The sequence below is a fragment of the Mchenga conophoros genome, linkage group LG5 (genome assembly GCF_057382185.1).
Source record: "Mchenga conophoros isolate Kocher_MC1m ecotype Shallow Benthic linkage group LG5, M_conophoros_male_GT1.1, whole genome shotgun sequence".
Classification (NCBI taxonomy): domain Eukaryota; kingdom Metazoa; phylum Chordata; class Actinopteri; order Cichliformes; family Cichlidae; genus Mchenga; species Mchenga conophoros.
Window position 1 is genome coordinate 2,602,762 of NC_140530.1, and position 27,619 is coordinate 2,630,380.

Genomic DNA, 27,619 nt, shown 5'->3' on the forward strand with positions numbered 1-27,619 from the left:
CAGCAATGAGAAGTATTGCCTTGCTTTTGACTAAAACCTTAGCTAGCTTACGGTTATAACTTTATCATTATGTTAGCGAAGTTATTACAACTTAAAGTTGTAAAATGACAAAACAAAAAACCCAGTAATGAATAATGCACTAAGCAACAATAGAGCTGTCGTGTATTAATACAAATCAGAAAGACATTCCTTTGCTTTGCAAACAAAATAATCCAGAGCTGTTTCACCAACGTCTCAAACCCTCTGATTCAAAGCTAGAATAGCAGCTGTCTTAAAGGTGCATGTGCAAATCCACACATGAACACATATTTATAGTACCATCAGTCAGTATTGCTAATATTAGCAGTTGAATGATAAAACATCGGCATGGTCTGTTTATTACTTGACTAAATTGTACAAATTAAAAAAATATTTTTCGACTGATTAGTAATATTAGATTAAAGAACTTACAACATTTCATTAAGAAAGACTGATAGAAAGCAGTGACATTATAAAAAGTGGCTGGTCGAATAAGGCACTGAAAGGCACTGTATAAGAACCAGTGCATATACCATTTAGCAAGATAGACATAACTACATCGGAGGGACAGATCAGGTTGAGCATTTTGGAGAAAAAGACAAAAGCAACGTCGAGATGGTTTGGACATGTGCAGAGGAGGTGGATTGTGGATATATTGTCAAAGAATGCTGAATATGAATTCAATTCAATTTTATTTATATAGTGTCAAATCAAAACAACAATTCCCTCAAGGTGTTTTATTTTGTAAGGTAAAAACACTAAAATAACACAATCAAAACAGAGAAAACTGCCAAAATCATATGACCCCATTTGAGCTCTTTGGCAACAGCGGGAAGGAAAAAACCTCTGGCAGAACCAGGCTCAGCTAGTGGCCAGTTGTCAGGGGAGGAAGACAAGATGAAGGCGTACTGTGGAAGAGAGCCCGAGATTTATAACTAATGGTTAACGTATAAACAGATGGTGAGTAAAAAAGGTGGGTGAAAAAGAAATACTCAGTTATGCTGTGGTCTAGACTGCATAACTCCCATGATGCACTAAGGGATGATTCAGGGTCACCTGATCTAGCTCTAACTATTTTATTTTTATAGATCACAAATTACATGTACTGAAACAAGCATTGTTTTGATATCAGCCCTGAGCAATCCCAGCCCACTCAGAAACAACACCATGCAATGACAGAGCTTTAGTCTGGATGCTTTCTGTTTTCACTTTCTGGTCAGGGCTAAAAAAATTCAGATGAAACACTAAAGTTTGAATGATTTTGATTTCATTTTTTTTTTCATTTCTCATCAATCATCCAAACCACTATTGGCTTTTCTGTGGTTTGGACCCAGGGAATCCTAACCAAGATCTAAAATAATCTTTTTAAGGTTGGGAATATGTAACTGTGATGTTGGGGGGATAGATGTTTGTCAAAAGTGTAAATGTTCATTTTCAGCAGTTTGAGATAATATCAATGTACCCTTATTGTTTTCCACCATTAACTTATAAAAATCATCTTGGACAATAGATGAAACGCTTCTATAAATTGAGGCTCCTGTCCATAAAAAATAGTAAGTGCCTCAGTCTGAGTTCATTTTTACAATTTTATTTTTGCCTTTAAAAAAAAAAAAAAGAAAAATCTGTATTTTTCTTCATTCATGTCCAAAACGATCTGCTAATGATCGTCCTTTTTTTGCCTTCAAGTCCTCAAGTCTAATAACAGAAGACAGGAAAAGATCAGTACAGAAACAACTTCCCCAAACCAAAGCACAAATAAAACAATAAGTAAAACAGGCTGATCTAAAGTATGATTAAAGCTCAGCCTCATTAATATAAATGTCACTGACAGTTGCTAATATATTGGAAAACCAAAATACTTACTGATGTCTTTCTGTCCAACAGCAGGAGTGCTGGTCCCTCAAAGACAGCAAGAAGCAAGCAGAGGGAGAAAACACAGAATTTTTTCAGAAGCTGATTTGATCCTTAAAGGCTGTGCAGTCATAATAACGTACAACACAGAGGGTCAATGTAGACCCCATACAACCAAATTAGACTAACACATATAGTAGTAAAAACACCATCTACTACTGTGTCTGAATGTGTGGTATTGGCACTGTCAGTTTAGGCCTAAAGAGACATGTTTAAAAAAGACCACCTAATTTAAATATAATCATTACATGCTTGTTAAAAGCTAACTTCCAATATATAAAGTTTCTTATAAGCAAAATGACCAGATCTAACATATGGCAGTGTTCATATGTAACATAATGTTTCTTATGATTCAACTGTGGAATATAACTTAATTCTTTAGAAGGACAAGCTGTAATACTTTATTCTCAAGTATAAAGCCAACCTAGTCTTTAACCATTTAACAGGCCACTATTCTGGATTATAGCTTTCACCACAAAACTTGTTTTTAAACACGTTTTTAAAAAAAAAATACTATTGTTAATATTATTATTTCAATTGTATTTAAACAGAAAAGTGGTTAAATATAAAAGCAGTTTGCTTATGTTGTTAAAGAAAGTCTAGATTTGACATTAATAGATGCCACAGATGTTCAAAAGCTGCCACAAAGCATAAAAAAATAGACGTCTCCGAAAACGTCTGAGCACTTTTGCAAACATGTGATGTCTTGATAAATCGAGCAGATACTTGAACTTTACACAGCTACATTCTCGCCTGAAAATATCTTAAAAGTTTATTTTGTGACATAGAAAATGTAATATTTAAAGGTTTTTTAGCTGCGCTCCTCCGCCATTGCCGCACAGTCTCCGACAACCGCAGCCGACAAATGCAATCCTCCGTTTCCCCAGATTACCCTTTCTGGGTCACCAAATAAACTTTTAAGATATTTTCAGGCAAGAATGTAGCTGTGTAAAGTTCAAGTATCTGCTCGATTTATCAAGACATCACATGTTTGCAAAAGCGCTCTGACGTTTTCGGAGAGCTCTAGCTTTTCTAAGTAAAAAAAACTCAAATAAATTGAGTTGATCAGCATTTTTGCGTAAAAAGTACTGGTAAGTTACTTAAATTGAGTTCTAATAACACATTGAAAAAAATTGAGTTCTGCCTACTTAATAGTTTTAATTAAACACAATACAGTGCATATGCTCCTTGGTAAGTACAACAGGCTTCCATTGCAATCAACTCCTGAAGACATAACACACTGATAATCTGCCCAACTGCAGCCTCACACATCTCTGTGCAGGAAATCACAGACAGTTGTCCTCACACTTTCACCCACGGTGACAACTTTCAATGACGTTAAAGCTGAGGAAATAAAATGAGAACGTGAGACTAGAAATGTAATTCACCCACAGAGAGTGCTCATTTCAGTGTTACACATGATTTCAATTAAATATTTAACCTTCAAATAGGGAACAATGTTAAAATAAAATTACTTAAAGATACAATTGGAAAAAAGCATCCTGTGTAATTAAGTTTTGTTTATATAGAATTGAATTTCATCTGACCACATGGCACAGTGAAATTGAAAATCCATCCTATCCTTTTTTACAGGAATAAATCTCCAAAATCATCAGACTAAGGGAAAAGTGACCTATTGTCTTGACAGGTTCAATTCAATTAATTTTTATTTTATATAGTAGTGATGTGTGGATCGATCCTGAAATATCGATTCCTCCGATACCAATCATTTATGTTCTAGAATCGATTCTCACATTAAAATATCGATATTTTAGTAATTTAGGGTAAATTTGTAGTTTATCATTAACAGGAACACAGTGGAAAGAAATTAGAACATTCGGATTGTCTACATTCAAAGGAACTACTTCCTCTAACGCCTTTCATAGTCATGTGCAAAATACGGCTGTATAAATGTCTTGCAGCCCCTTGGCGTGTGCACTCACAACAATGGCTGAGCGTAATTGTGTGGACGTATTTTACCTCCACAAACAGCTGAGACATGGTTTGCGATACATGTGGCAAAGAAAGTGAGATGTTGTGGCCATACTTGCCAACCTTGAGACCTCAGAATTAGGGAGCTCCACGAGCTCCCTCGGTGGAGTGAAACTGCCGTCTGCTCCTTGCTATCTAAAATATAACCCGGCGCTGACTTAAGCTCCCGGCCGTCTCACACTTCTGTTTAATCAGTTTTCTGTTTAACGTTTATTCAGCTGTGTGAAAACCCCGGAGGAACCCTCCCGAGGGACTAATAACTAATAATCTCTAATAACTTTAATCTCAGCCAAACCGATTTACTCACGAACAAATAAAACACTGAAAAAGCCAAACAACAACATTTTTAAGTTATCAAAGTGACTTATATATCATGTTTAACTGTGGAAAAGAGCCAGATACCTCAGATACCATATTTCTATGATTTTTGGGGCTTTTTTTTTTAGAGGAAGAAAATTAGAGGCCATCCAGGTCTTTATGTCTTTAAGACATTCCTGCAGTTTAACTACTTGGTGTGTGTTTTCTGGCTTCATGGACAGATAGAGCTGGGTTTCATCAGCATAGCAGTGTAAATGTATGCTATGTCTTCTGATGATACTGCCTAGGAGAAGCATGTAAAATGTAAACAGAATTGGTCCTAGCACTGAACCCTGTGGAACTCCATAATTATCCTCACCGTGTGAAGACTCCTCTCCATTTACATGAAGAAATTGGAGTCTGCTAGATAAGATTTAAACCACTGCAGGGCTATCTTTAATGCCTACAACATGCTGTAAATGCTGTAATAAAATCTAATGGTCGACAGTATTGAACGCTGCACTGAGGTCTAGCAGGACAAGCACAGAGATGAGTCCACTGTCAGAGGCCATAAGAAGATCATTTGTAACCTTCACTAAAGCTGTTTCTGTGCTGTGATGAGCTCTGAAACTTGACTCAAATGCTTCAAATAAGCCATTCCTCTGCAGCTGAACAGTTAGTATTTAGTATTAGTATTTATTTATTTATTGTCATTGTCAAGAACAATGAAATTGCGTTTTAACTACTTAACTACTCTTTCACAATTTTTGAGATAAAAGGAATATTGGAGCTTGGTCTATAATTAGCTAAAATAGCTGATGGCTTTTTAAGTAGTAGTTTAATTACTGGTAGATTAAATTCCTGTGTCATGTAGCCCAGTGGCGGTTCTAGGGGTGGGGCCACAGGGGCACTGGCCCCAGGTTAAATTTGACTCAACCAACAACTGTTTAGAGTAGAGATTTTTCAGTGGAACCTTCTGGCCAATTGGCATTAGCTGGCTTGTGACTGGATTGGAACTGCGACTCAGGTAGAGGATGAGAATGATGTGGCTATAGAGGACTTGACGGATGAGGGTGAGGTAGGAAGTGGGGAGACGATGAACGTTTGGTTGGACACCAAAATGCAAAAAGGCAACAACAGAAATCAGTTCAGAAGAAGGGACTTCGGTAGTTCGGAAGAGGATTGTCAGAGACGAATTCAAAATAATATTGAAGTTTAGGAAGGAGGATGAGAACATACAGTTAAGTCTGATCACATTATCGAGGGGACTGAAGAAGAAGATTGCGGATATCAACGTGTTCCCATCTCTTAGGATTCTTGCTTGTTGGATATCCCCTAAGATGGAGGAGTAAGGAAAACAAAGCAATGCACATTGAAAAAGGCTGTGGTAGAAAGGAGGTTTGTGGGAGAAAATAAAAAACAAGACGAGTAATAACAATAACTTGAAAAACTAAAACGGACTATTCAAGATTTGGAAGTGAATCGAGTTAAAAACTATTAAGAACAATCAATGGGGAAAGAGTTGATAGCTTGTCAGTGATGTTGGCTTTTCAAGATCCTACTCTTCCAGAAAAAGTTAAAATATATCCCTCCCCTTCTTAGATGCTACAAATGTCAGAGATATGGGCACAAAGCTGCCTGCATGCAGTGGACAGGAAAGTTGTCCTAGGTGTGGGGGATAAACATAGGTATGAGGAATGTGGGGACAATGTACAAGATAAATGTTGTCATTGTGGAGGATGAGTGGGGGATGTGAATGCTATTGGTAATTATAGACCAACAGCATTGACTTCTAACATATGCAAAATAACGGATAAAATGATTCGTGATAGATTGATGTACTACATAGAAAGTAAAGGATGCATTTCATGGTATCAAAGTGGGTTTAGGAGAGGAAGAAGTACCATGGATCCAGTTTTATTTTTAGAAAATGAAATTAGAAAACCACAGGTAAATAAAGAAAACATAGTAGTAGTATTTGTTGATATTGAAAATGCATATGACTTTACGTGGAGAGATGGTTTATTAACCCTTTCATGCATGAATTATGACAACCTCAAAGAGGACTTTTTTCTAAGTATTTTTATTCATCTTTAGGCATGAAAAAAGATTTTTGAACTTCTTTTTTTTAAACATGTAATTTTCAAATAGATTTTTACATGTCCACTTAGGTTGACAACATATGTTTTGACTTGTGAATTGGGTGTGGAGTGACACATCAGTGTCCAGTGTAGTGGCTTATGTGCAAGTATACCATCAACACTGACACAATTACAAGAAAACAGCCTTTTAATAGCTGTCCACTGTAGTGACCACTATGTGTGAAAGGATTAATTCAGTTGAAAAAACGCACATTGTTGGATTTTCAGATGGCTGAAGGATTTTCTTTTAAATAGACATTCTACAGAGTTATATGGTTGAAAATGGAACACCACAGGGGAGTATAGTGAGCCCTTATTATTTTCACTTATGGTTAAAGATGTGTATAAAATATAGAAGGTGGAACAGGGTACTCACTTTTTGCAGATGATGTGCAATGTGGACTAGAGGAAGGAATTTAAAATTTATTGTTAAAAAATTGCAGGGAGCTATAATAAAAGTTGAAGAATGGTCTCATAGATGGGGATTTAAGTTCTGTGTGGATAAGACTAAGTATGACTGCTACAAGCAACAGAACTGGTGCTGAAGTGACACTAAAGGTGTATGGTCAAGAATTAGAAAGAGTTCAGCAGTTCAGATTTCTTGGTGTGTGGTTTGATGAGAGAGATGCTTGGGCAGTATATAAATATAATAACTAAATGTAAAAAGGTTTAAAATATAATGAGATGTTTTGTAGGTACAGACTGGGGAGCAGATAGGTTGTCACTCAGAGCTATGTATACTGGTTTAATTAGATCACTGTTAGATTATGAAAGCATAGTATATAATACAGTAGCAGAGACAAGTGCAAAAAAATCAGACTGCATTCAGAACCAAGCTTTAAGACTCTGTACAGGTGTAACAAAATCAACCCCAACAGATTCTCTTCAGGTGGAAATGGGAGAAATCCCTCTTGATATCAGAAGAGAACAACTCACATTAAATACTGGGTGAAATTGCAAGGGAGGGACAGGATCACCCCACACAGGAAACAATTAAACCTTGTTGGCAGAAAGAAAAAATGGAGTCAAAGACTTTTGGATGGACACGAACCTGGAAAGCAATAGAAAACCAAATAGGTCAAATTAATAGCAAGTAGTCCCACTGCAAAGGTAGACCGTGTGTTTTTACACAGGATAAATAAAGGTAAGGGATTTATTTTAAATTCTCATACAGTACAGGATTATATTAATGATTTTTATGATTTTATATAGATCTATATCTATATAGATAGATAGATAGTCAATCAAGTGGGTGTGGCATCCACTGTTCCAGATTTTCAGATAAAAGCAGGAAACAGGCTCAATAATGGACTCTCAGTGTACACAGGGGAAACGTTGGCATTATTGTTAGCTGTTCAGTGGGTGGAGGGGAAAAAAGCCATTATGGACAATAATCTGTAACTTAACAATGTCAGATGAATGAACACTCCCATGAGTCTTTGGGCTAGTGGCTCCTCCCCTTAGCCCGCTACCTAGACCCCACCTGAAGGGGTTAGTCAGTCCCCGACAACCCTATCACCCACAGAAAGTCTTTCAAATGGCCAGGAGTCCACCTTAGGCGAGCAGGTCGATTGAGGCCAGCAAGGGGAGAGTCATTCTGATTAGGACATGGAGTACAGCTGGCACCCCCTTCTCCAACAGCAGGTGACGCGAGTGGGTGATATGGTGCGAGTCTGTCGTGATGCAACACGAGCATGCACCTCAGATAACTGTGTCATGACATGACTTCCGCAGGCTCTTGACAGTGACTGCAAAGCTTGGGGGACACACCCTTCTTGCGGTCACCTTATCCCCTGGCACAGAGGCCAGGGGATAAGGTGACCGCAAGAAGGTGGGCCTATGACTTTCTGCCATAATCCTGCATAGTCCTGGGCCTGGTGAGTGTAATCATGGACCACTTGTAGCCACTCGCTGAGCCTCCTGAGGTAGTCCACATCTTGCCCACCAGCAAACTCAGGCTCAGGCTGCTGCGTGAAGAGGGAACCACCCTTCTTCACTGGAGATAGTCTGAACAGCAGCTACACTTGGTGCTGCTTACCCTCGTTCCTCCACCTGGCCTCCTGGGTACTTGACGTTTAAAAGCCAGGTTAGGGACGCATGGTCCCGGAGGAGGAAGTGGCAGACATGCAAACATGGTTGGAAATGCTGTACTGCTAGTACTACAGCAAGCGGCTTGCGCTGAGTAACTCAGTGGATTTTCTTAGCTTGACCCAATGAAATAAGCCACAACACGTTCTCCATCTCCACCCTGAATGACACAGGACAGCCCCAACCCCGACATTGTTGGTATCCGTGGCAACAATGGCACTCCAGAGTATCAGGGTAGGCCAGAACTGGGGCTTTTGTGAAAGCCTCCTTTACTCAATCCAGTTGAAGGGCTGGCCCTTGTTGGTCAGGGAGTGGAAGGGGCTGGCAATGGTGGCAAACCCTTTGATGAACTGGCGGTAGTATAATGCTAGGCTAGGAAGCTCCGAAGCTCTTTGACGTTCAAAGGTGTCGGCCAGTCCTGGACTGCAGCCACCGTAGCTGGGTTAACGGCTAACCCTTGCTAACCCTTACTTTCCTTTGTTCCAGTCTCAAGTTGTCCAGACAACGAATATTCTATTCAATCACTTGTCCCTGTTCTTGAATCTCTTTCTCCAGTATGTGACTCAAGATGTGGCAGGACACTCCATCCTACTTGTGACACCAAGAAGTAGGACACCAAGAGAAGAGATCTCTGTCTCGTTCTTACGAGACAGATCTCTATTTTGACATGCAGTTCCTGGGTTCCATACACTGCTCAACTACAGGTATTGAAACTTTTATTAACACCACCTCCAAACACAACAGTGGTCAGAGGTCATTAACTGGTACAGCAGTCTCAGTCATGGTGGCTGTTGCTGGCCACACTCGATACAGAACAAACAGCTGCAATAATGCTGTACATTAACAATAACTATGGTAGATTAACACAAGATAACTGGAATAGCTGTTACAACACTAACTTAACACGTGAATGTCAGATGAAAAGTTCCATGAGTTCTTGGGATAGTGGCTCCTCCCCTTAACCTGCTACAATATTTTCAAAGTGGTATCCAAAAAAACCAAATAAAATAAAATCACCTGAAATCTTAAAAGTGTTAGCTTTATTTTGATAGCAAGATTTATAAGCAATCTTGGTATACAGAGTTTGTAATTTCAGAGAAATACTCCATTCATTTTATGTCATGTTTGAAGAAGCTCAGAAAGCCCCTTGGTGTTTAACTGGTTTAAAAAGCAAAGCAAACATTAGTTAAACAGTTAATTAAGGCCTGACTTGTTTTTAGGAAAGAACCTTAGCATTTTGATAATAAATTTAATGCTGATTCATGCACTTGTTTTGTAATTTGCATTTTGTGGGTTAATATTTACTAAATTATTGGTATTGAGAACATGAACCTAAAAAGAAAGGGTCAGTCTCAAGCAGGAATTCAGCAAAGTAAGTCTGCCAGCTGTTGAAAATGAGCAGGGAGAGATCAGGTCAAGAGCAGGGCACCTCCAGCCTCCTTTCATCAGGTCAGAAATCATTTAGGTGTATGTCTGAAATGTCTGATTTGTTATCTTTTTTTGTAGAGATATTTAATTTTTTTAAACAATTATATAGAACACAGACATGAAAAGAAGAAACCAGTTGCCCTGTAAACATGTTCAGGACTCACAGGCAAGTATAAGCTGCATGTACACAAAGAAATAAAAAGGAAATAGCACTTTGAATGAGTATATGCTGTTGTATGTTGATGTTGTACTAATACTTGGCAACTCGATGAACATTGTGGCCCCTTGATGGCCCATACTACTGACGTAGCCCAATAATAGAGACAGGTTGATCATATCCAAGGTTGAAGCATTAATTAATGGGAGGACTTGTTGAGCAGTCTTAAAGGAATATGGTCTTAAAGGCCTTAAAATTTCAATGGTGTTCAAACTGGCTGAACTTATTGTTGTATCTAAGAGATGGTTATGAATAATTTCTTTCTCTAATGGTTAAAATCTTATTTGTGAAGAAAATCATGAAATCATTACTGGTTAAGGTTAAAGGAATGCTTGGCTAAACAGAGAAACTAAGAGTGTTGTTTTTATTTTCTTCAATTAGTGATAAAGAGTAAGATGTTCTAGCTTTATGGGGGGCTTTTTAATAGAGCAAAAAACTATTTTTAAATTAATATTAGATTTTAATTAGTGAGATGCCATTTCTTCTCCAGCTTACTGGTTATCTTAATGTCATGCCAGGGAGTCAAGTATTTCTGATTTGATTCTTTCTTTTTCAGAGGAGCCACAGTATTCAGAGTCAAATGCAGTGAGGATGTAACTCTTTGATCATCTCGTTAATATAGTTTAGGTACCTGCTCTGTACTGTGTTGGCACAAGTTTAGTTACAGCACTTTCTGAAAGACTACTGCAGTGAGATGTATTCCCCACTGCTGTGTAATCCATACTGTAAATTTGAACATTATTGGGAAATGATCAGACAAAATAAGGTTTCTGGTGGAACCTGCATCCTGAACTTATGTGTTTGTGTGGAGTTCCTGAGTTCACATTTCAATTGGTTTTCAAATTTTTCCAGGACTCAATACCTCAACACCACTGCCATCACAAAAGGCCCAGCAGCAACTGTGTTCACTGCCAAAAAGAGACACCCTTCTAAGATGCTAATAGCCTTTTACTGCTCAGAAAGCTAGAGCATCAAAATGTAATCCCAGATCGTGTGGTATGCATGATAAACAGAGGTAGAAAAAAAGACACTACAGCTTCTCTGTTAGCGTACCCGTGACCCAGTGTTTTGGTTTATGGACTTTTGTTGTGGTGATCTGTTTAATTGTCTCGGTTTGGTATACAGCGGTCCCTCGTTTATGGCGGTAGTTACATTCTAAAAATAACCCGCGATAGGTGAAATCCGCAAAGTAGCCAACTTTTTTTTTTTTTTTACTATTATTATAGATGTTTTATGGCTGTAAAACCTCTAACTACACACTTTATAGACTTTTCTCCGACAGGCTCGAACATGTCCGCACTTTTCTCTATGGTTTAAACACTCTAAAAGTTCAAACCTTTGTAGAAAGTCCAGTATTATCGAATGAAAATTGCAAAATTGCACACAAAAGAAATTTGCGAAACAGCGAGGCCATGAAAGGTGCACCGCTTTATACCGAGGGACCGCTGTACACTGTAAACCCGAACAAGTTGACTGAACTTAAAACTTTTGTGGAAACTGATTACCTCAAAAGATTTAAGTACACAAACTCATCTCTTCTAAGTATGGGGGTACTCAAAATTTGTATTTATTGTTAACCTAAAAATTTAAAATTATATTTTATATTTTATAAATTGAGCTTTACTCAAAGACTGTATACTTTAATTTCAATATTTTTGTCTTTCTTGTAGTTTATTATTTTGATGCAACACAATGCAATTATATTACAACCTAAACTCAAATTATCTGATTATTAATTAAAATATATTCATGTTTCAATGTTTGAGTGTATACACTCAAACATTGAAACAAATATCTATATATAGTAATAATATATAGTCTATATATAATATAGACTACTAAAAAAAAAAGTACGGAAATTCAGTTACTTTACATTTTGTTTATTTAACATTTTTTCATGAAAATTTTAAAAACATCACAAATGTTTTTATAAAACCACTAACATGGACATCGGCACCATAAAGGGAGCATTATAAATTCTGTGTAGAACATTTATCTTTTTATAAAATGACGACATCAGTCCTAATTGCATCTTTCTCAAAATACACAAAAATGCAAAACAAAAAGTCAAATACTAATCACTTTTTTTAAAAATAGAAATGAAAAACAATTTTTTAAAATGGGTACAAAGACGATCAGCTTCCAAATAACCAGATAAGGCAGTCAAGTATAGGAAAATTAGGTAAACTGATGGAGTTAAATCCACCCAAAGCCTGTAGTAAACTTAAAGTGCTTAAAGTGCTTCAAACAAAGTGTTCAGTAACAGAGTGCGTGTCCTAACAAACATTGCCTTATATTCCTTAAGAGCATGTAGGCAGGGGTTTCAGGGGTTTGCCGTCATCAAGCCCCATGAAGATATTTTGGACTAAGGCAAATGTGTGAACCAGCTTCCTGGGGTAGTCTAAATGCAGAGCATAGATCAAGCCAAACAATAAAGCAAATGCATCTGCAAATCTGGGAATATCACGCATCACCTAGTCGCCTTTCACCACAACTGCCATGCTTGAGGAAGTAAAATGGACTGGACTGGGAAGCGCTGTCGGTAACCACAGTGAGAAGGGCAACTGGAGGGTCAATGAGGGTCGACTCATCCAATGCGTCCGCCTGGAATAGACACAGTATCAATGGTAAATGGCCTGTATTTGTATAGCGCTTTACTAGTCCCTAAGGACCCCAAAGCGCTTTACATATCCAGTCATCCACCCATTCACACACACATTCACACACTGGTGATGGCAGCTACATTGTAGCCACAGCCACCCTGGGGCGCACTGACAGAGGCGAGGCTGCCGGACACTGGCACCAGCGGGCCCTCTGACCACCACCAGTAGGCAACGGGTGAAGTGTCTTGCCCAAGGACACAACGACCGAGACTGTCAGAGCCGGGGCTCGAACCGCCAACCTTCTGATTACAAGACAAACTGCCAACTCTTGAGCCACGATCGCCCCAATTAAACAAGTAAGCTTAGTTTGAGAGAATGTGACAAGCATGACCTGTAATCTAGCAAAAAATTCAGCAGTGTAGTGGGTTACTTTGTAACGAGTTAGGGTACTCTACTTTTTTGAAAAATGTACATTAACGTGTTAGCTTCTTGCATTACATAATTTGTATTTTTGTTATTTTTCTAAAAAAAAAAGTAATTTTTTATTTCATGACTTTATCTCAAAAAGAAACTAAATCTTGACTTCAGCCTGGTTTTTGGGCCACCTGCAGCATAGCCATAGTGCTGTGATACGCCTGTGCCCTGCTCCTGACCTGTGTGTGTGTGTGTGAGGGTTTTCTAAAGGGAGGGTATTTTGTTTGTACAATTTGGTAGCTTCTAGGGTATTAAATTGTATTTAAAAAAATCCATAGCATTTTATCTTACTGGCAGAATTTAAGTAATGCAAAAATACACTTACATTACATGTCTAAAAGAATTCTGGGTCCTCCTCCCGCAGGTATACAGGAAGGGCACGAAGTACTGCAGTGCGTTTCACGTTGATATCAGGCGCCTCCTAAAAAGGGAAAAGAAAAGTTCCTTTAACGCAAAGTTTTCAGGTGTCATTCTTTGTGGAGAATACATGTTTGTGAAACTGCATGACATCAGACTCTACTAAATTTTGGAGACTTTTCTTTTAAGATACAACCTTTCTGTCTTATGTGACAGAGAGTCTGTTTCTTAATCATTTGACAAAAACCCTACACAGTATTTTAAAATAGTGTTCTCCAGATCAGAGCTGTAATCTATATAGAACATGGGGTTCAAAGCAAGGAAACATTGTGTGTTTATCAGTGAAACTTTTAATTTGTGTTAATTTTATCATTATCAATATATGAAATCTTCACCTTAAGGGACTTAATGAATGGTTTCTTCTAAAAATTAGAAATGATTGAGTCATTTCACATCATGTGAAAATATTCATTTTTAATACAAATTTGGCCCTACAAAAATGGAAACTCAGTAACAAAGATAATGGAGATTCTCTAAACACGAGCAAATATCACAGTAAAATTGTTGATTGTGATTTACACATTGGATGTATCCTCAGTGATTATACAACAATTATACAACATTTTATAAGAACTGAACAACTGATGAAACAACTTACTTATGTGACCACATATGAAGTGTTATAACTTACCACAAAAGGTGAACTGTGCCACTGACCCTTGGTAGATCTGCACATGATAAAAAAAAAAAAGCATTATAAATACTAACACAGCTATTAATAATTAGGGGTACATTTAAGATGTTAATGTCACAAAATAAAATAGACTGGTAGAAAGAAGTACAAGGAAATGGTAATGGGGGGAGCCATGAAAATAGATCTTTTCAACATGATTCAGTGTGACAAAGCCAGGGCATGATTAAAAAAAAACAGGTTGTCACGGTCCTGGGTCAGTGACCCAGTGTTTTGAGTTTCTTGTGCCTCTGAGTTTTTTGTATTATGTTCTTAGTTCTCTTTGTTGTCCCAGCGTATTCTTTAGTGTAGTGTCTTAGTTTGGTGTTCTTGTATTCTGTTTAGTTCTGAGTATTTGGTAGCTGCCCTCTGTGTTTCTTAGTTGCTCTGTCTCCCCTAGTCTAGTTTGCATCTGTGCTAATTCCTGTTTTACTTTGAAGGTCTGTGTCTCATGTGAGTGTATCCTACGTTGCTCCCTTGTCTCGTCAGTTCTGATTTCTCCCAGCTGTGCTCTCCTTCTGTGTCTCATTCCCCTCGTTACTTCCCATTGTATTTAAACCCTGTGTTTCTCTGAGTCAGTGCTGCGTTGTCCCTCAAGCTGTGTGTTTCCTCGTGTGCCTCTCTGCAAGCTGTGAGTTTATATTTTCCCAGTTTAGTTTTGTATGCTCGTTTTCTGTGACCAGCAATTAAAGCTGTGATTTTGAGTTCATCGTCTGAGTCCTGCATTTTGGGTCCAACTCCTGCCTGCCGCACAGCGATTCATGACACAGGTCTTTTAACCTAAAAATGTTTTAATGGCCATGAAGAAAGGTCTCTTCAATAGATCTTTCAACTTACCTGTGCTTACTGTCTCCACCTGAAATGAATTGCAGTCTGAATTTTTTTTTTTCTTCTGTCTTTTTGTCTTTGGTCTTCAGCCTTGGAAGAAAAAATAAAATTGAAAACCTTATTAGCCCACTAAATATACAACACCTTGCTATATTTCAATTGTTTTAGATAGAAGTTGCCACTGCTAGCTAAGCCACATTTCAATGATGCTAATGAGAAGAAAAAAAACCTGCCGAACAATGAGGCTGTTGTTGTAAAAACGCCAACTTTCTTGCATTGGCAAGGGGTCGTTAAAATATCACTAAGACCCTTTATGTGTGATTCTTAGTAAAACTGTTTTAATCGGTTAAAACTGTAAAACTGACAACATAATCTATGTTTGAAAAAGAGCGCGAACAACTATTCACCACCTGGGTCTGTGCTTTTTAACACAACAGCGCATTCGAAAACAAGTTATTGGCTGCAACATATTAATATACTTGCTTTTTTACGGAAAAAATAAACATAACGAAGGTTCCGTTTTACTTACAAGTTTCTCCAAATGTGTTCTCCAGTCGCTCGAGAAGGGCAGCCATATTGAACAGAATTTTCTGTCAACGTCGTTCAGGTTGGAGAGAAAACGTCATGACGTCCACATGCGGAGCTCGGGGGAAAAAAAACATTTACTCAAAAATCATAATTAAGAAAGCAGTATTTACTCTTAACTTCTAAGCCATGTACAATTATAACTGTTTGAATCATTAACCGAACAAAAGTTTTAAGTTCTTTCAACTTTGTGAGGAATTTCAATTGTTATAGCCACAAACTCTATAAGTCAGACTGTTGGGGTTTACAGTGTAGTTTAATTTTCTTGTGGCTCTTTGTTTCATGGTTTGTGTTTCTAGTTCTTAGGTACTTGTTCATTTAGTCTTTTGCCTTTCGTGTCCTGGTTGTCTGGGTCTTGCCTCTGTCTGTCCTCCCCAGCATCTCCTGTAAAGTCTCTTGTCTCCAGTCTTACTTGCCTGTTTTCCCAGTCACGTCTTTGTGGGTGTGTCCCAGTGTATGTGTCTCTCATCCTCTCTTGTCCCTCACTCCCTCCCCCTCTCCTGTCCATCGGTCTGTTCCCTGAGTCCACAGCTCACACACAGTGCTCCCTGACATTGTCATGTGTTCTGCTGAAAAGTAATTTGGCTACTCACTGCTCAAATTGGATAATATTGCCCACCTCACAGAGACACAAACATTATAAAGGACTCATCACACCCCGGCCATAATCCCTTCCAGTTGCCACCATCAGGCAGGTCATTCATCCAGACTTAGAGTTTGGAGCCACTTTGATCCATCTCAACACTATCGTACACTGTACAGTATCCATTTTAAGAGATGCTCATTTTTTCGTGTTACTTATTATATATTATATCAGTTTACATTTGTGTGAATGTTGTGATTGTGTCTCTTGTATCCACCAGATGGTGGAGCAGCACTCCTAATTTCATTGAAGAAGTGCTGTTTCAGTGACAATAACGGGAATAAAATTCTATTCCTATTTCTACTTCAATATCTACTTTAAAGTAACATGTCCACCACTTTTTCTTACAAATAGTGCGATTCCTGCAACTTTGTTATTGCCACTGGGAACAACTTTTGGCTTCACCTTACAACATCAAAGCTCATTGAGGTAACTCCAGTTGTGATTTGGTGCTAAATAAATTTGAATTGAGTTGAACAGCTTCTGGTACTGTTACACTGTGGTGGAAATATTAGTTCAACAAGTAAAACACATGATATGGTATTCCCACTGGGACCAAACCTTTCCGTCTTATTGCCAAAGAAACTCGTATTGACCATGATGACAGCAGGACAGATGGTTATATTTCCCCCTTTAAGCTCTGTGCTGCACCAGTCATGATCACAGGTCTCCTTCCAAATAGTATTAGCGGTGTACTCAGCACCGTTAATTGTTCATGTCAACAGCGCAGCTGTCCACTTGCATTGTTGCAACAGACTGGTGCCATGACATGTAAGACTATGACCAATTTGATAAATGATAAATTATGTAACAGTAAAATATCACACATCATTTGTAAATAGACTCTCCAGTGCAGGGATCGGTTTGGGGTGATTCTGTTAGCATTACTGAGACTAACATTCAATCAAATGAGAACAATGGCTCAATCAGGCTTCTCAGAAACACAAAGCTAGTATCAAATCACACTTTTGGGTATTAAACTTATTGCTGCTATGTGTGCTGACTTTATGTCCAGTACTCCGTGTTTGCTTCCTTCCTCCCTCTGTTCTAAAAGAAGGAAAAAAGTTTTTAGCGCAGATGCCAACAAAGAGGAAAGCCTGGTGTGTCAAGGCAATGTGGCATGTTTGTGCTGGGAATAGCAGAACTGACTGTTTGGCTTGGTTCCTGCGCAAGTCTTTTTTGTCAGCACGAGTTTCCATCCTGATGTGCTGCGGAGGGTTTTTTCCAGCCTGTCAAATCTTTACCGAGGCTCCTGAGCACCACCCCCTCAGCCCCTAGCTGCCCTGTGGCCTGTCACACTGCCTTGTCTTTGTCACCACGCACACATTCACATGTGTACATGTAAATGCTTTCTTTCTTTTTTTCACTTTAATCTTACAATTATATAGTAAAACAGGTGCATAAAATGAACAGTGGTTGAACCTCTACTTTTACAGTTTACCGGTCATAAAAATGATATTGTAGAAATATGACATTCATAAAATGTTCCCCTCTCTCTCTCTCTCTCTCTCTCGCACACACACTTACAAACATTGCCACTGAATAAAAAAAAATGGGAGTGTTTGGTCATTTGATAATTTCCCTGCCACAGGGCACTGAGTTCAATGTTTATGATTGTGACTAATTTATTGTGCAACAATGAGGAATCGAAGTGGTTCTTCATCATTTATTTTGCTGCATATTATACAATCCTAATGGATGTTTGTGTTAGTGTACAGTATTTGGCATCTTGCACTTAGGTCTCATTGGGCAGTCATGAGGGCTGTAGAAGAAAACCAACAGTTGGAGGTTTTCAATTCAATTCAATTTTATTTATATAGCACCAAATCACAACAAAATTCGCCTCAAGGCGCTTCATAGATACAGAGAAAAACCCAACAATCTTATGACCCCCTATGAGCAAGCACTTTGGCGACAGTGGGAAGGAAAAACTCCCTTTTAACAGGAAGAAACCTCCAGCAGAACCAGGCTCAGGGAGGGGCGGGGCCATCTGCTGCGACCAGTTGGGGTGAGAGAAGGAAGACAGGATAAAGACATGCTGTGGAAGAGAGACAGAGGTTAATAACAGATATGATTCAATGCAGAGAGGTCTGTTAATACAGAGTGAGTGAGAAAGGTGACTGGAAAGGAAAAACTCAATGCATCATGGGAATCCCCCGGCAGCCTACGTCTATTACAGCATAACTAAGGGAGGATTCAGGGTCACCTGGTCCAGCCCTGACCTTGTAGTACCATATCACCCTATTAGAGCACTTCGCTCTCGCTCTGCAGGCCTACTTGTTGTTCCTAGAGTATTTAAAAGTAGAATGGGAGGCAGAGCCTTCAGTTTTCAGGCCCCTCTTCTGTGGAACCAGCTTCCAGTTTGGATTCAGGAGACAGACACTATCTCTACTTTCAAGATTAGGCTTCAAACTTTCCTTTTTGCTAAAGCATATAGTTAGGGCTGGACCAGGTGACCCTGAATCTATGAATAAATAAGCTTTTTTAAGCTTGTTTTTGAGCGTTAGAGCCCTCATTCAGGAAATGAGGCTAGAGGTTTTATTTTGATTTTATTAAGATGCCAGTGGCGTTTCCTGTTTTTGCACTTTTGCTTCGTCAGTGAGGAGAACCAAAGAAGGTATAAACCATCATATCTTGAGTCTGAGGGTGCAGACACAAATTTAAATGTCCCTCCACTGCACATGAACACCTTCAACTTCTGTCTCTATCAACAACATATGTAAAATGCGATTTGTTGGAAAGGAGTCCTTGGCCACAGCATTCAGAGATGCGCTGTGGCAAGCCCAGTTCATCCAGGTAAGAAGACGTAAACAAAAACAAAACAACCCAAATTTCATTCTTGTTTCTTTTTAATGCAACTATTTTCTGTCTTTAGAGGAAGTTGGTAGGGGTACGGCAAAATGTTCGATAGACAGATTCCCCTCTGTAATAATGTGATACTGTTGATCTGTATATGGGCTTTACTGTATTTGATGGTGAAACGGGACAAACAGTCCTGCGTATTATTCACTGCCAAAGAATAACAAAATCTGCTCTGATGTCTTGTCTGAACATTGTGTGAGATTACTTTAAACTGTAAGCTACTCTTTTCACAGAAAAGATCTAAAATTAATCAGTGGGCTGTTGTACCCTCTTAAGGCCATGATAAGAAGGTTTTGTGCATGGGGAGGAAAACATAAGAGGCTTTAGGGGCTGCTTTTATTAAAAGGATCTGACATCTACCTGCCCTCGCAAATGGCGGGCAATTTTGACACTTCTGGCACGCAAAGCAGTCATACAAAAATAACCTTGTCTCCTGGGCAGCAGGCTTACTCTGTTTGGATATTGTTTACCTTTAAGGACGATATGAAAAGCGTTGTAAATGAAAGGCCTCTTCACAACAAATCACAGACTAATTTATTTGGCAGCTTGAATGTCTACACGTGGGCTGCTTTCTGTCTTCGTTTTTCATTTTCCTGTTGTCATTATCCACATATATCATGTCAGCGATGGCTTGATGGGCTCAGTGTGTTGCAATGCCTTGGTCTCACATGCATATTACTGCAGAACTCCCCACAGCACAGCGGCAGCCTGTCAGCACTAAGATTCGGGGCTAGTTCTCACTGTGATGGTCAGTTGGAGGTTCTTTTTATTTTGATACACTTATCATTTTCCATTTCCACACTTGATTGGAGCTTAAAAGCCAAAGCAGCTCAGATCGTGCCAGCATAAATCTCCAGGCCCATTAATCTGTCCTGGTGTCATTTCTCACACAGAACTGTCCAATCGTGTCTAGATATTCATGGGGAAATTAAATGAATGATTCTAAGGCAACTCACCCACACTGCAGATGGGATGTTAAAATAGGTAGGCTGCTTTGTGTCTTTGCTCTTGATTACTTTTACTATATAGGATGTGAGGGAATAGTCTTTGTGGAGGTAAAGAGCATGCATTTCCTCCACTCGAATAGTTCCTTTTCATTTTTATTGCGATGATAGCCTTTAAAATAGTATTTACCAAAACAACGACCGCTGGAGTATATTTCGTGTTTGATATTTTAAGGAATAGAAAGCTTTCTTGGAAACACACTATAATGAAGAATGTAACTAAAAATCCCTTTGTTACTCTGAATGTATGAAAATGCTAGCATTGTTTAACATTACACCATTGAATCTGCCCTCACCAATGGAAATGTCTTCAGTCTAAAGTGTAGGCATTGATTCATTAATTGTTCCTCTGATGTGAGGTGGCATACACATACCCAGCAGATATTTTTGTGTTCTTATAGTGAAAGTTCCACATAAAATCCAGTCCAGACTTCACAGAGTCAGAATTAGTTTCAGTTGATCTTAAAAAAACACATTTCAATCACATCACACAGATTTTAGATGTTTAAGCACACGGCTTTTTTCATACACTGTCTGTTCATATGCAAAAGATATATTTATATTGAAATTATTTAACATTTGTCTCTAAGAAATTTCTGGAATGGACGGGACTAGTCTGGCCACTCAAAGCACTTTTACATATTTTACATATAACAGCAAAAATCAGAGACAAGCTAATGTAAACAAAGTCACATTAAGCTCTGACTCTTTGTTCTTAATTCAGTTTCGTTTCAGTGTCAGTTGTTTAAAAATATGTAGCTTTTGTTTAGTCTTTTGATTATTATTGTATGGATCATATATGAGACAATATTTTTTTTAAAAATGCACTAACACAACTTTTTGAAATGCAATTTACCAAACTAACAAAAACTACAACTAAAGCTATTTCGTATATTAATTTATTTTAAATTGTTTTCTTTTCCAAGTTCACAAAATCATTTCAGTCTTTCAAAATTCTAACTTTTATTTACATTTTGTGCATTTGTACTTTTTTACATCCTGTTTTAGTTTAGTTTTAGGTAACTACAATAACTTTGGTCTTTAATTTACAAAATAAAGCCCCACGCGATAACAATTGTTGTAAAGTGTTACTTTAAAAAATCATAAACTAATTGGATTTAACCTCCTAAGACCCGAACTCTTCCACGGCAGCATTTTTAATTTCTCTTTGATATTTTGACATATTGGGACCTGATGAATGTAAAAACAAAGAATTACCTGATTTTTGTTTCTAAGAAAAATGAGAGCCACATATGAGGATATTCGTTTAAAATTTCGATAGAACAGTAGCAGCATAATTTCCTCGTAAGTGGATATCAGGCCCTTGTAGAGGAAAATTTATTATTTTGGTTTAAATAACCCAAAATGTGACGTCCACATGTGGACGCCAGGTCCTAGGAGGTTAATGGATTGCCCAAATAAATTTTTATTTATTTTGGCAGAAATACATTTAATTTCCATAGTTATCACATGATCCCGTAAGTGCTGATATTATGAAGTTATTTATTTCTGCACTCGTCCAAATGCTTTAAACAAACTGATGATGAAGTCATCACAGTGAGCATTTGGATCACCCAGGGATTAGATGGACCTTGTTCTTACCAAAAACCTTGTTTTCCTCATATTCTAAGAAGGATTTCACCCCCACATCACCCCGCCACTCCCCAACACGCAAGCACCCCCCATCCCCCTCAGTCCCTTCCCGTCTATAGATTAATTAAGAGATATCCTGTCCTCTTTTAATTTGGAATGATATTATATCTAATCTCCTCGAATTTAGTCATAGCGTTCATCTTCAGCTCTGGATTTGATTTTGGTCAATGCAGCTAAATCTCCTTCAGGGTGGTACTATAAACGCTCAAGATGAATTTAATCCACAGAATTAATCTAAGACTCTGTGTCTTAAGAAAATGCTGCTGTGGAGCAAGTCAGGAGGTCATGGGCACAGATTAACAAATATGGATTTTGTTGTTATTTCTTTCACTTTGTTTCTTCTTTTCCACCCTCCTGGGTCACATTCTTACAGTTCACAATGTGAATTCACATTGAAGACAAAAATAAATGAGCTGTAAACTTCTTTCTACACTTTCCAATGACTTTTATTTAAATCTTCTTGGCCTCAGTGGATTTTTCAAGAAGGCAGAAGGTGAACCCCCCGTAACATCACACATGGAGCAAAAACACTTTGGGAAATAAATACCAGGTCCATGCAATTCTTACATACAGTATGATATGTAACTCAAGGTAAAGAACACAACTGAGAAAAGCAAAGTTGTAGGAAACTTCATTTCTTGTCGTCCATTATAAAAATGACGATTAATTCCCTCATAGATCCTGCAATAGAGCCTTGGGGACATATAGGAAACTTGGTTTATCAAGAACAAACAACAAATGGCAAATAAATGGTATTATTTAAACATATAGTCGACTAAAAAAAGATTTGCTCTAAAATTTAAAATGTGAAAAATGTTGAAAAAAATTGCTCTAGAAGTGTAATTAAAAATCGAACTACAAGTGTATTGCTGTACTATATGCATAAACCAAACAAAGTTAGGAAAAGCCAGAGATGCAAGGTTGATGTTCAAACTAATGCACACAGCTTGTGCTGCTCATATATTTATCTGTGGCCGTTTAACCAAATACTTAAATTACTGGCAGTGCATCATTTACTTTGTAAAGGGAAAAAAAGTGATTGTGTGTATTGTGATGACCCTGGAACTCACAAAGGGTTGTCTTCCAGTTCTACTGCACAAAACACATACATACAGATATTTAACACATTATTCCTTCACATTATTTTGTGGCCACAATTTCAAGTCATGCAAAAAATCTGGGTGCACTGACAGACTAATAACATTTAGGTGTGCCTCATTTAAGTCCAACTACATATGTTGAACTGATTATGCACTCCATATTTTGTTTCATGTACTTTCTTGTTAATGTTCAGGGACCATCCATAACCCCATACTTTTATTTTATTTTATCGATTTACCCCCAAAAATAAATAAACAAAACCAAAAAGTACAATTATACTCTAACAGTACAAGCTCTCTACCAGCTCTCTGTTTGCTGCATCTGTGACATATAAGCCATTTTTGTGCAGGGCAAATACATAATAACATCATAACAGCATATTGTTTAAATTTGACATCTTGATATTTTGCTACATGCAATTTTTTTTCACTATTTCACTGTTATTTAGGCACCAAGTTTAGCAATAAAAGAAAACAGAAAGTAGCTTGCTCTGTCAATTGGTGGAAAGCCAAATCCATAATACTCTAAACTTTTAGTTTAGGAGTATAAGTACATTAACATAAATGAGCTCCTCAATTTTGGTTCACCAGTCTGAGCACGTAGATAGCATGCCACGCAGATTGACTGATAAATCAAGAGGTCAGCTCTCTCTTCACCACAACGGTCTGATGCAGCATCAGCATCACTGCAGCTCCGGCCTACAATCTGTCTGTCAAGCTCCCTTCTTCAGTCACGTGTCAACAAGACCCCAAGATACTTAAACTCCTCCGTTTAGGGTTGTAACTCATCCCTGAATTTGAGTAGGGACCCCACCCTTTTCCAGCTGAGACCATGGCCTTAGAGTTGGAGGTCCTGATTCTCATTCCCAATGACTCACACTTGGCTGATGAAGCCAACAAGAACCACATCATCTGCAAAAAGGTGAGATGAGATTCTGAGGCCACAAAAGTGGAAGCTTTCTGCCACATGGCTATGCCTAGAAAACCTGTCCATAAAAACTACAAAGCGAGTCAGTGACAAAGGGTAGCCCTGGTGGAGTCCAATACGCACCAGGAATGAGTCCGACTTATTGCCGGCAATGCAAACAAAGCTCGTGCAATGATTATAGAGGGATAAAACAGGTCATAGCAATGGACCAGACACCACATACTCCAGGATACGCCGAGGGATGTGGACAAATTACTTCTCTAGGTCCACAAATCTCATGTAGGCTAGTTGGGCAAATTCCCACCCACCCTCAATTGTCCTTGAGAGAATAAAGAGCTGGTTCAGTGTTCCATGAAAACCACAAACACCACACTGATCCTCTTGTATCCAACATTCGACTAACAGACAAGCTCTTCTCTCCAGTCCACACTCCCAGGGAAAGTAAGGAGTGTGATTCCACCCCTGTAGTTGGAGAACACCCTCCAGTCTCCATTCAGCGTTTACTGCTTCGTTCTTGAAATCTTGTTAGGTTTTCTGTTTGTGTTTATATTCTCGGGCCTTCTTAGTTTGAATTATTTGGGTTTTCCTACTTCTTTTGTCTTGTTTTCCCTGATTAGTTCCATCTGTGTTCCCTGCTGTTTTCTATTTCTCCATTTACCTCCATTTATTTGAACCCCCATTTTTGTGTTTTTGTAGGGTTTGTTCTCTATGTGTTAGACATTGTAGACTTACCACTATTATTTTTTGACTTTGTTTTTCACCTGTCAGCTTTAAATAAAGGTCCAATTTTGAACCCTGTCCTCTGAATTCACATTCTGCCCTTCCATACACCACATGACATTTAGATTTAGATTACTAGACAGGAATCATTTGATTCATACACTGAACCAAACACTTGTAATGTTGAACCTCTAACACTTGTTACACCCTGAAAATTTGACACAGTTCCTATCATATGACACTAGCGATAGGGTTTCTAAAGATGTATTCAAATGTATATTTTTTGTTGGTGTAAAATGATTCTATGTGACCACCAGTCGTACTGTTGATAATGTGCTGAATTTCTTTTGTTGTCTCACATTTGCTGTTGGCAATTGCAAAGCATGTTTTAGAGCCTGCAAAAAACAAACCGTCACTGTCACATCCTATAACATCACATAATGTAAAAAAACATTAATTTGATTTTTTTTAGTTGAGAAATGATGCTGAACCATTACAAAGGAAGAGAATTTAAATCACTTTCACATCTGGTGCAACAAAACAAGATAATTACTTTTTCATAGTCATATCATATGGAAAGAAAACTGTCATCCATATTGGTGGAAAACATTAAAAAAACTTCTCAATGCTGTAATTTAGCTGTTTTGGGCCAGGTGAATACCAACAAATAAATATCCATATTTTCTTGCGACACTTCCATCAGACACAATGTGAATTTGACAGTGCAAAGTTCATCCTGCATTTGCAGGCAGACTTTGGAATAGACAGACACATGTATTAGTTTTACTGTTTTTCTTGAAATCACAGTATAATGGCCTAAATCACTTGAGAGTTTTTCCAGCAGAAGTGCAGAGACAACACTGTTTTTCTCAAAGTATAAACAAGAACAGAATACAAAGACTAAATAATTAAGGCAAAAGATAATTTAGGTACTAGCCTTAATTATTTGGAAATTTAGCTTTGAAGATTTAAAGTGATGATTATTGACACACTTGAAGGTGTTTAAAGATACATAATAGTATAAACATAATAATAAATGTCATAAATTTAACAGAATTGTGGAAGTATTGGCAACAGAAAAACTAAAACCAAGCAATAGAGGGAACAGGCCAAATTATTTTGACTCTATAGAAGGACTGGTGTGGACTGTCAGGCAATATACCTGACCCTTTGAAAAACACTGAAATTATTATTATTATTTCAACTCTTTTGATCTAGTTGTCGTTATCTTCTTCATCGCTGTCCTTCATTGAAATGCCTTGCATCCCTCCTTCTTTCACCGATGCCGTGGCTTCTTCCAAGGTTAGTCGGTTTCTTACAGTTTCGTACATCTTAGTGTTTAGCGTAGAGTCCAGTACCCCTTGAAGGCGGAAGTCACGGTACTTTTTCTATCTCAAAGAGAAAAATGAAAAATGATTAGCAGAGACATTCCTGGCTTCGCAGGAAATATAAAAAAAGCATGTAAGCTGATTGGGTTGGTGAGTCCCTGACTCATCCACTTAGCCTCTTGAGGTGTTAATGAAATCATCAGGTCTTGAGTCGGCCTTCAAATTAGGTAAACAAAAGTTTAGGTGAACATCAGTACATCTTATTAATATGATGATGATAGTGGTGCCCTGTTAAGCTGCAGCTGCACTGGCTGATGATAGCACCGTTAAAGTCTGCTTAAACAATAGATGTAGTAGATGCGACCACTTTGGATCTTCTACATAGGCTCGGTATACTACGCCGGCTATTTCCAGGAAGCAACTGAGCTTCGCACCAGTAACATCCGACAGTGGAGGAGACATAGAGCGGGGCTAACTGCTAAGCCAAAGGCTAACCTGTGTAAAACGCTGTCCATCTTGTTTTTTAACATTTTTTTAACGTTCGCTCCTACATAGCATATATATATATATATATATATATATATATATATATATATACACAGTGGGGCAAAAAAGTATTTAGTCAGCCACCGATTGTGCAAGTTCCCCCACTTAAAATGATGACAGAGGTCAGTAATTTGCACCAGAGGTACACTTCAACTGTGAGAGACAGAATGTGAAAAAAAAATCCATGAATCCACATGGTAGGATTTGTAAAGAATTTATTCGTAAATCAGGGTGGAAAATAAGTATTTGGTCACCTCAAACAAGGAAAATCTCTGGCTCTCACAGACCTGTAACGTCTTCTGTAAGAAGCTTTTCTGTCCCCCACTCGTTATCTGTATGAATGGCACCTGTTTGAACTCATCATCTGTATAAAAGACACCTGTCCACAGCCTCAAACAGTCAGACTCCAAACTCCGCCATGGCCAAGACCAAAGAGCTTTCGAAGGACACCAGGAAAAGTATTGTAGACCTGCACCAGACTGGGAAGAGTGAATCTACAATAGGCAAGCAGCTTGGTGTGAAAAAATCAACTGTGGGCGCAATCATCAGAAAATGGAAGACATACAAGACCACTGATAATCTCCCTCCATCTGGGGCTCCACGCAAGATCTCATCCCGTGGGGTCAAAATGATCATGAGAACGGTGAGCAAAGATCCCAGAACCACACGGGGGGAGCTGGTGAATGACCTGCAGAGAGCTGGGACCAAAGTAACAAAGGTCACCATCAGTAACACACTACAACGGCAGGGAATCAAATCCCGCAGTGCCAGACGTGTTCCACTGCTGAAGCCAGTGCATGTCCAGGCCCGTCTGAAGTTTGCCAGAGAGCACATGGATGATACAGCAGAGGATTGGGAGAATGTCATGTGGTCAGATGAAACCAAAGTAGAACTTTTTGGTATAAACTCAACTCGTCGTGTTTGGAGGAAGAAGAATACTGAGTTGCATCCCAAGAACACCATACCTACTGTGAAGCATGGGGGTGGAAACATCATGCTATGGGGCTGTTTTTCTGCCAAGGGGACAGGACGACTGATCCGTGTTAAGGACAGAATGAATGGGGCCATGTATCGTGAGATTTTGAGCCAAAACCTCCTTCCATCAGTGAGAACTTTGAAGATGAAACGAGGCTGGGTCTTCCAACATGACAATGATCCAAAACACA

At 38.4% G+C, this 27,619-nt stretch overlaps 1 protein-coding gene and 1 long non-coding RNA gene across 4 annotated transcripts in view; both read right to left on the reverse strand.

Moving 5' to 3' along the window:
* Positions 1-12,051: 12,051 nt before the first annotated feature.
* Positions 12,052-16,098, reverse strand: LOC146573581 (uncharacterized). Its single transcript, XR_014892552.1, has 5 exons — positions 15,614-16,098; positions 15,094-15,174; positions 14,218-14,254; positions 13,495-13,590; positions 12,052-12,696 (listed from the first exon to the last, which is right to left on the reverse strand). It is a non-coding gene; the product is annotated as an uncharacterized LOC146573581 (long non-coding RNA).
* A 6,154-nt stretch (positions 16,099-22,252) lies between these two features.
* LOC146573582 (calcium-dependent secretion activator 1-like) overlaps positions 22,253-27,619 on the reverse strand; it is a 329,487-nt gene continuing 324,120 nt past the window's right edge. For 2 of the 3 annotated variants that reach the window (XM_085272827.1, XM_085272826.1), the window contains one exon: positions 22,253-25,967. In XM_085272827.1, the coding sequence (XP_085128953.1) occupies positions 25,794-25,967 (174 nt within the window). In that variant the 3' untranslated portion in view covers positions 22,253-25,793. Of the gene's footprint in view, positions 25,972-27,619 lie in introns of all 3 variants that reach the window. The other variant, XM_085272828.1, reaches the window with a different exon arrangement.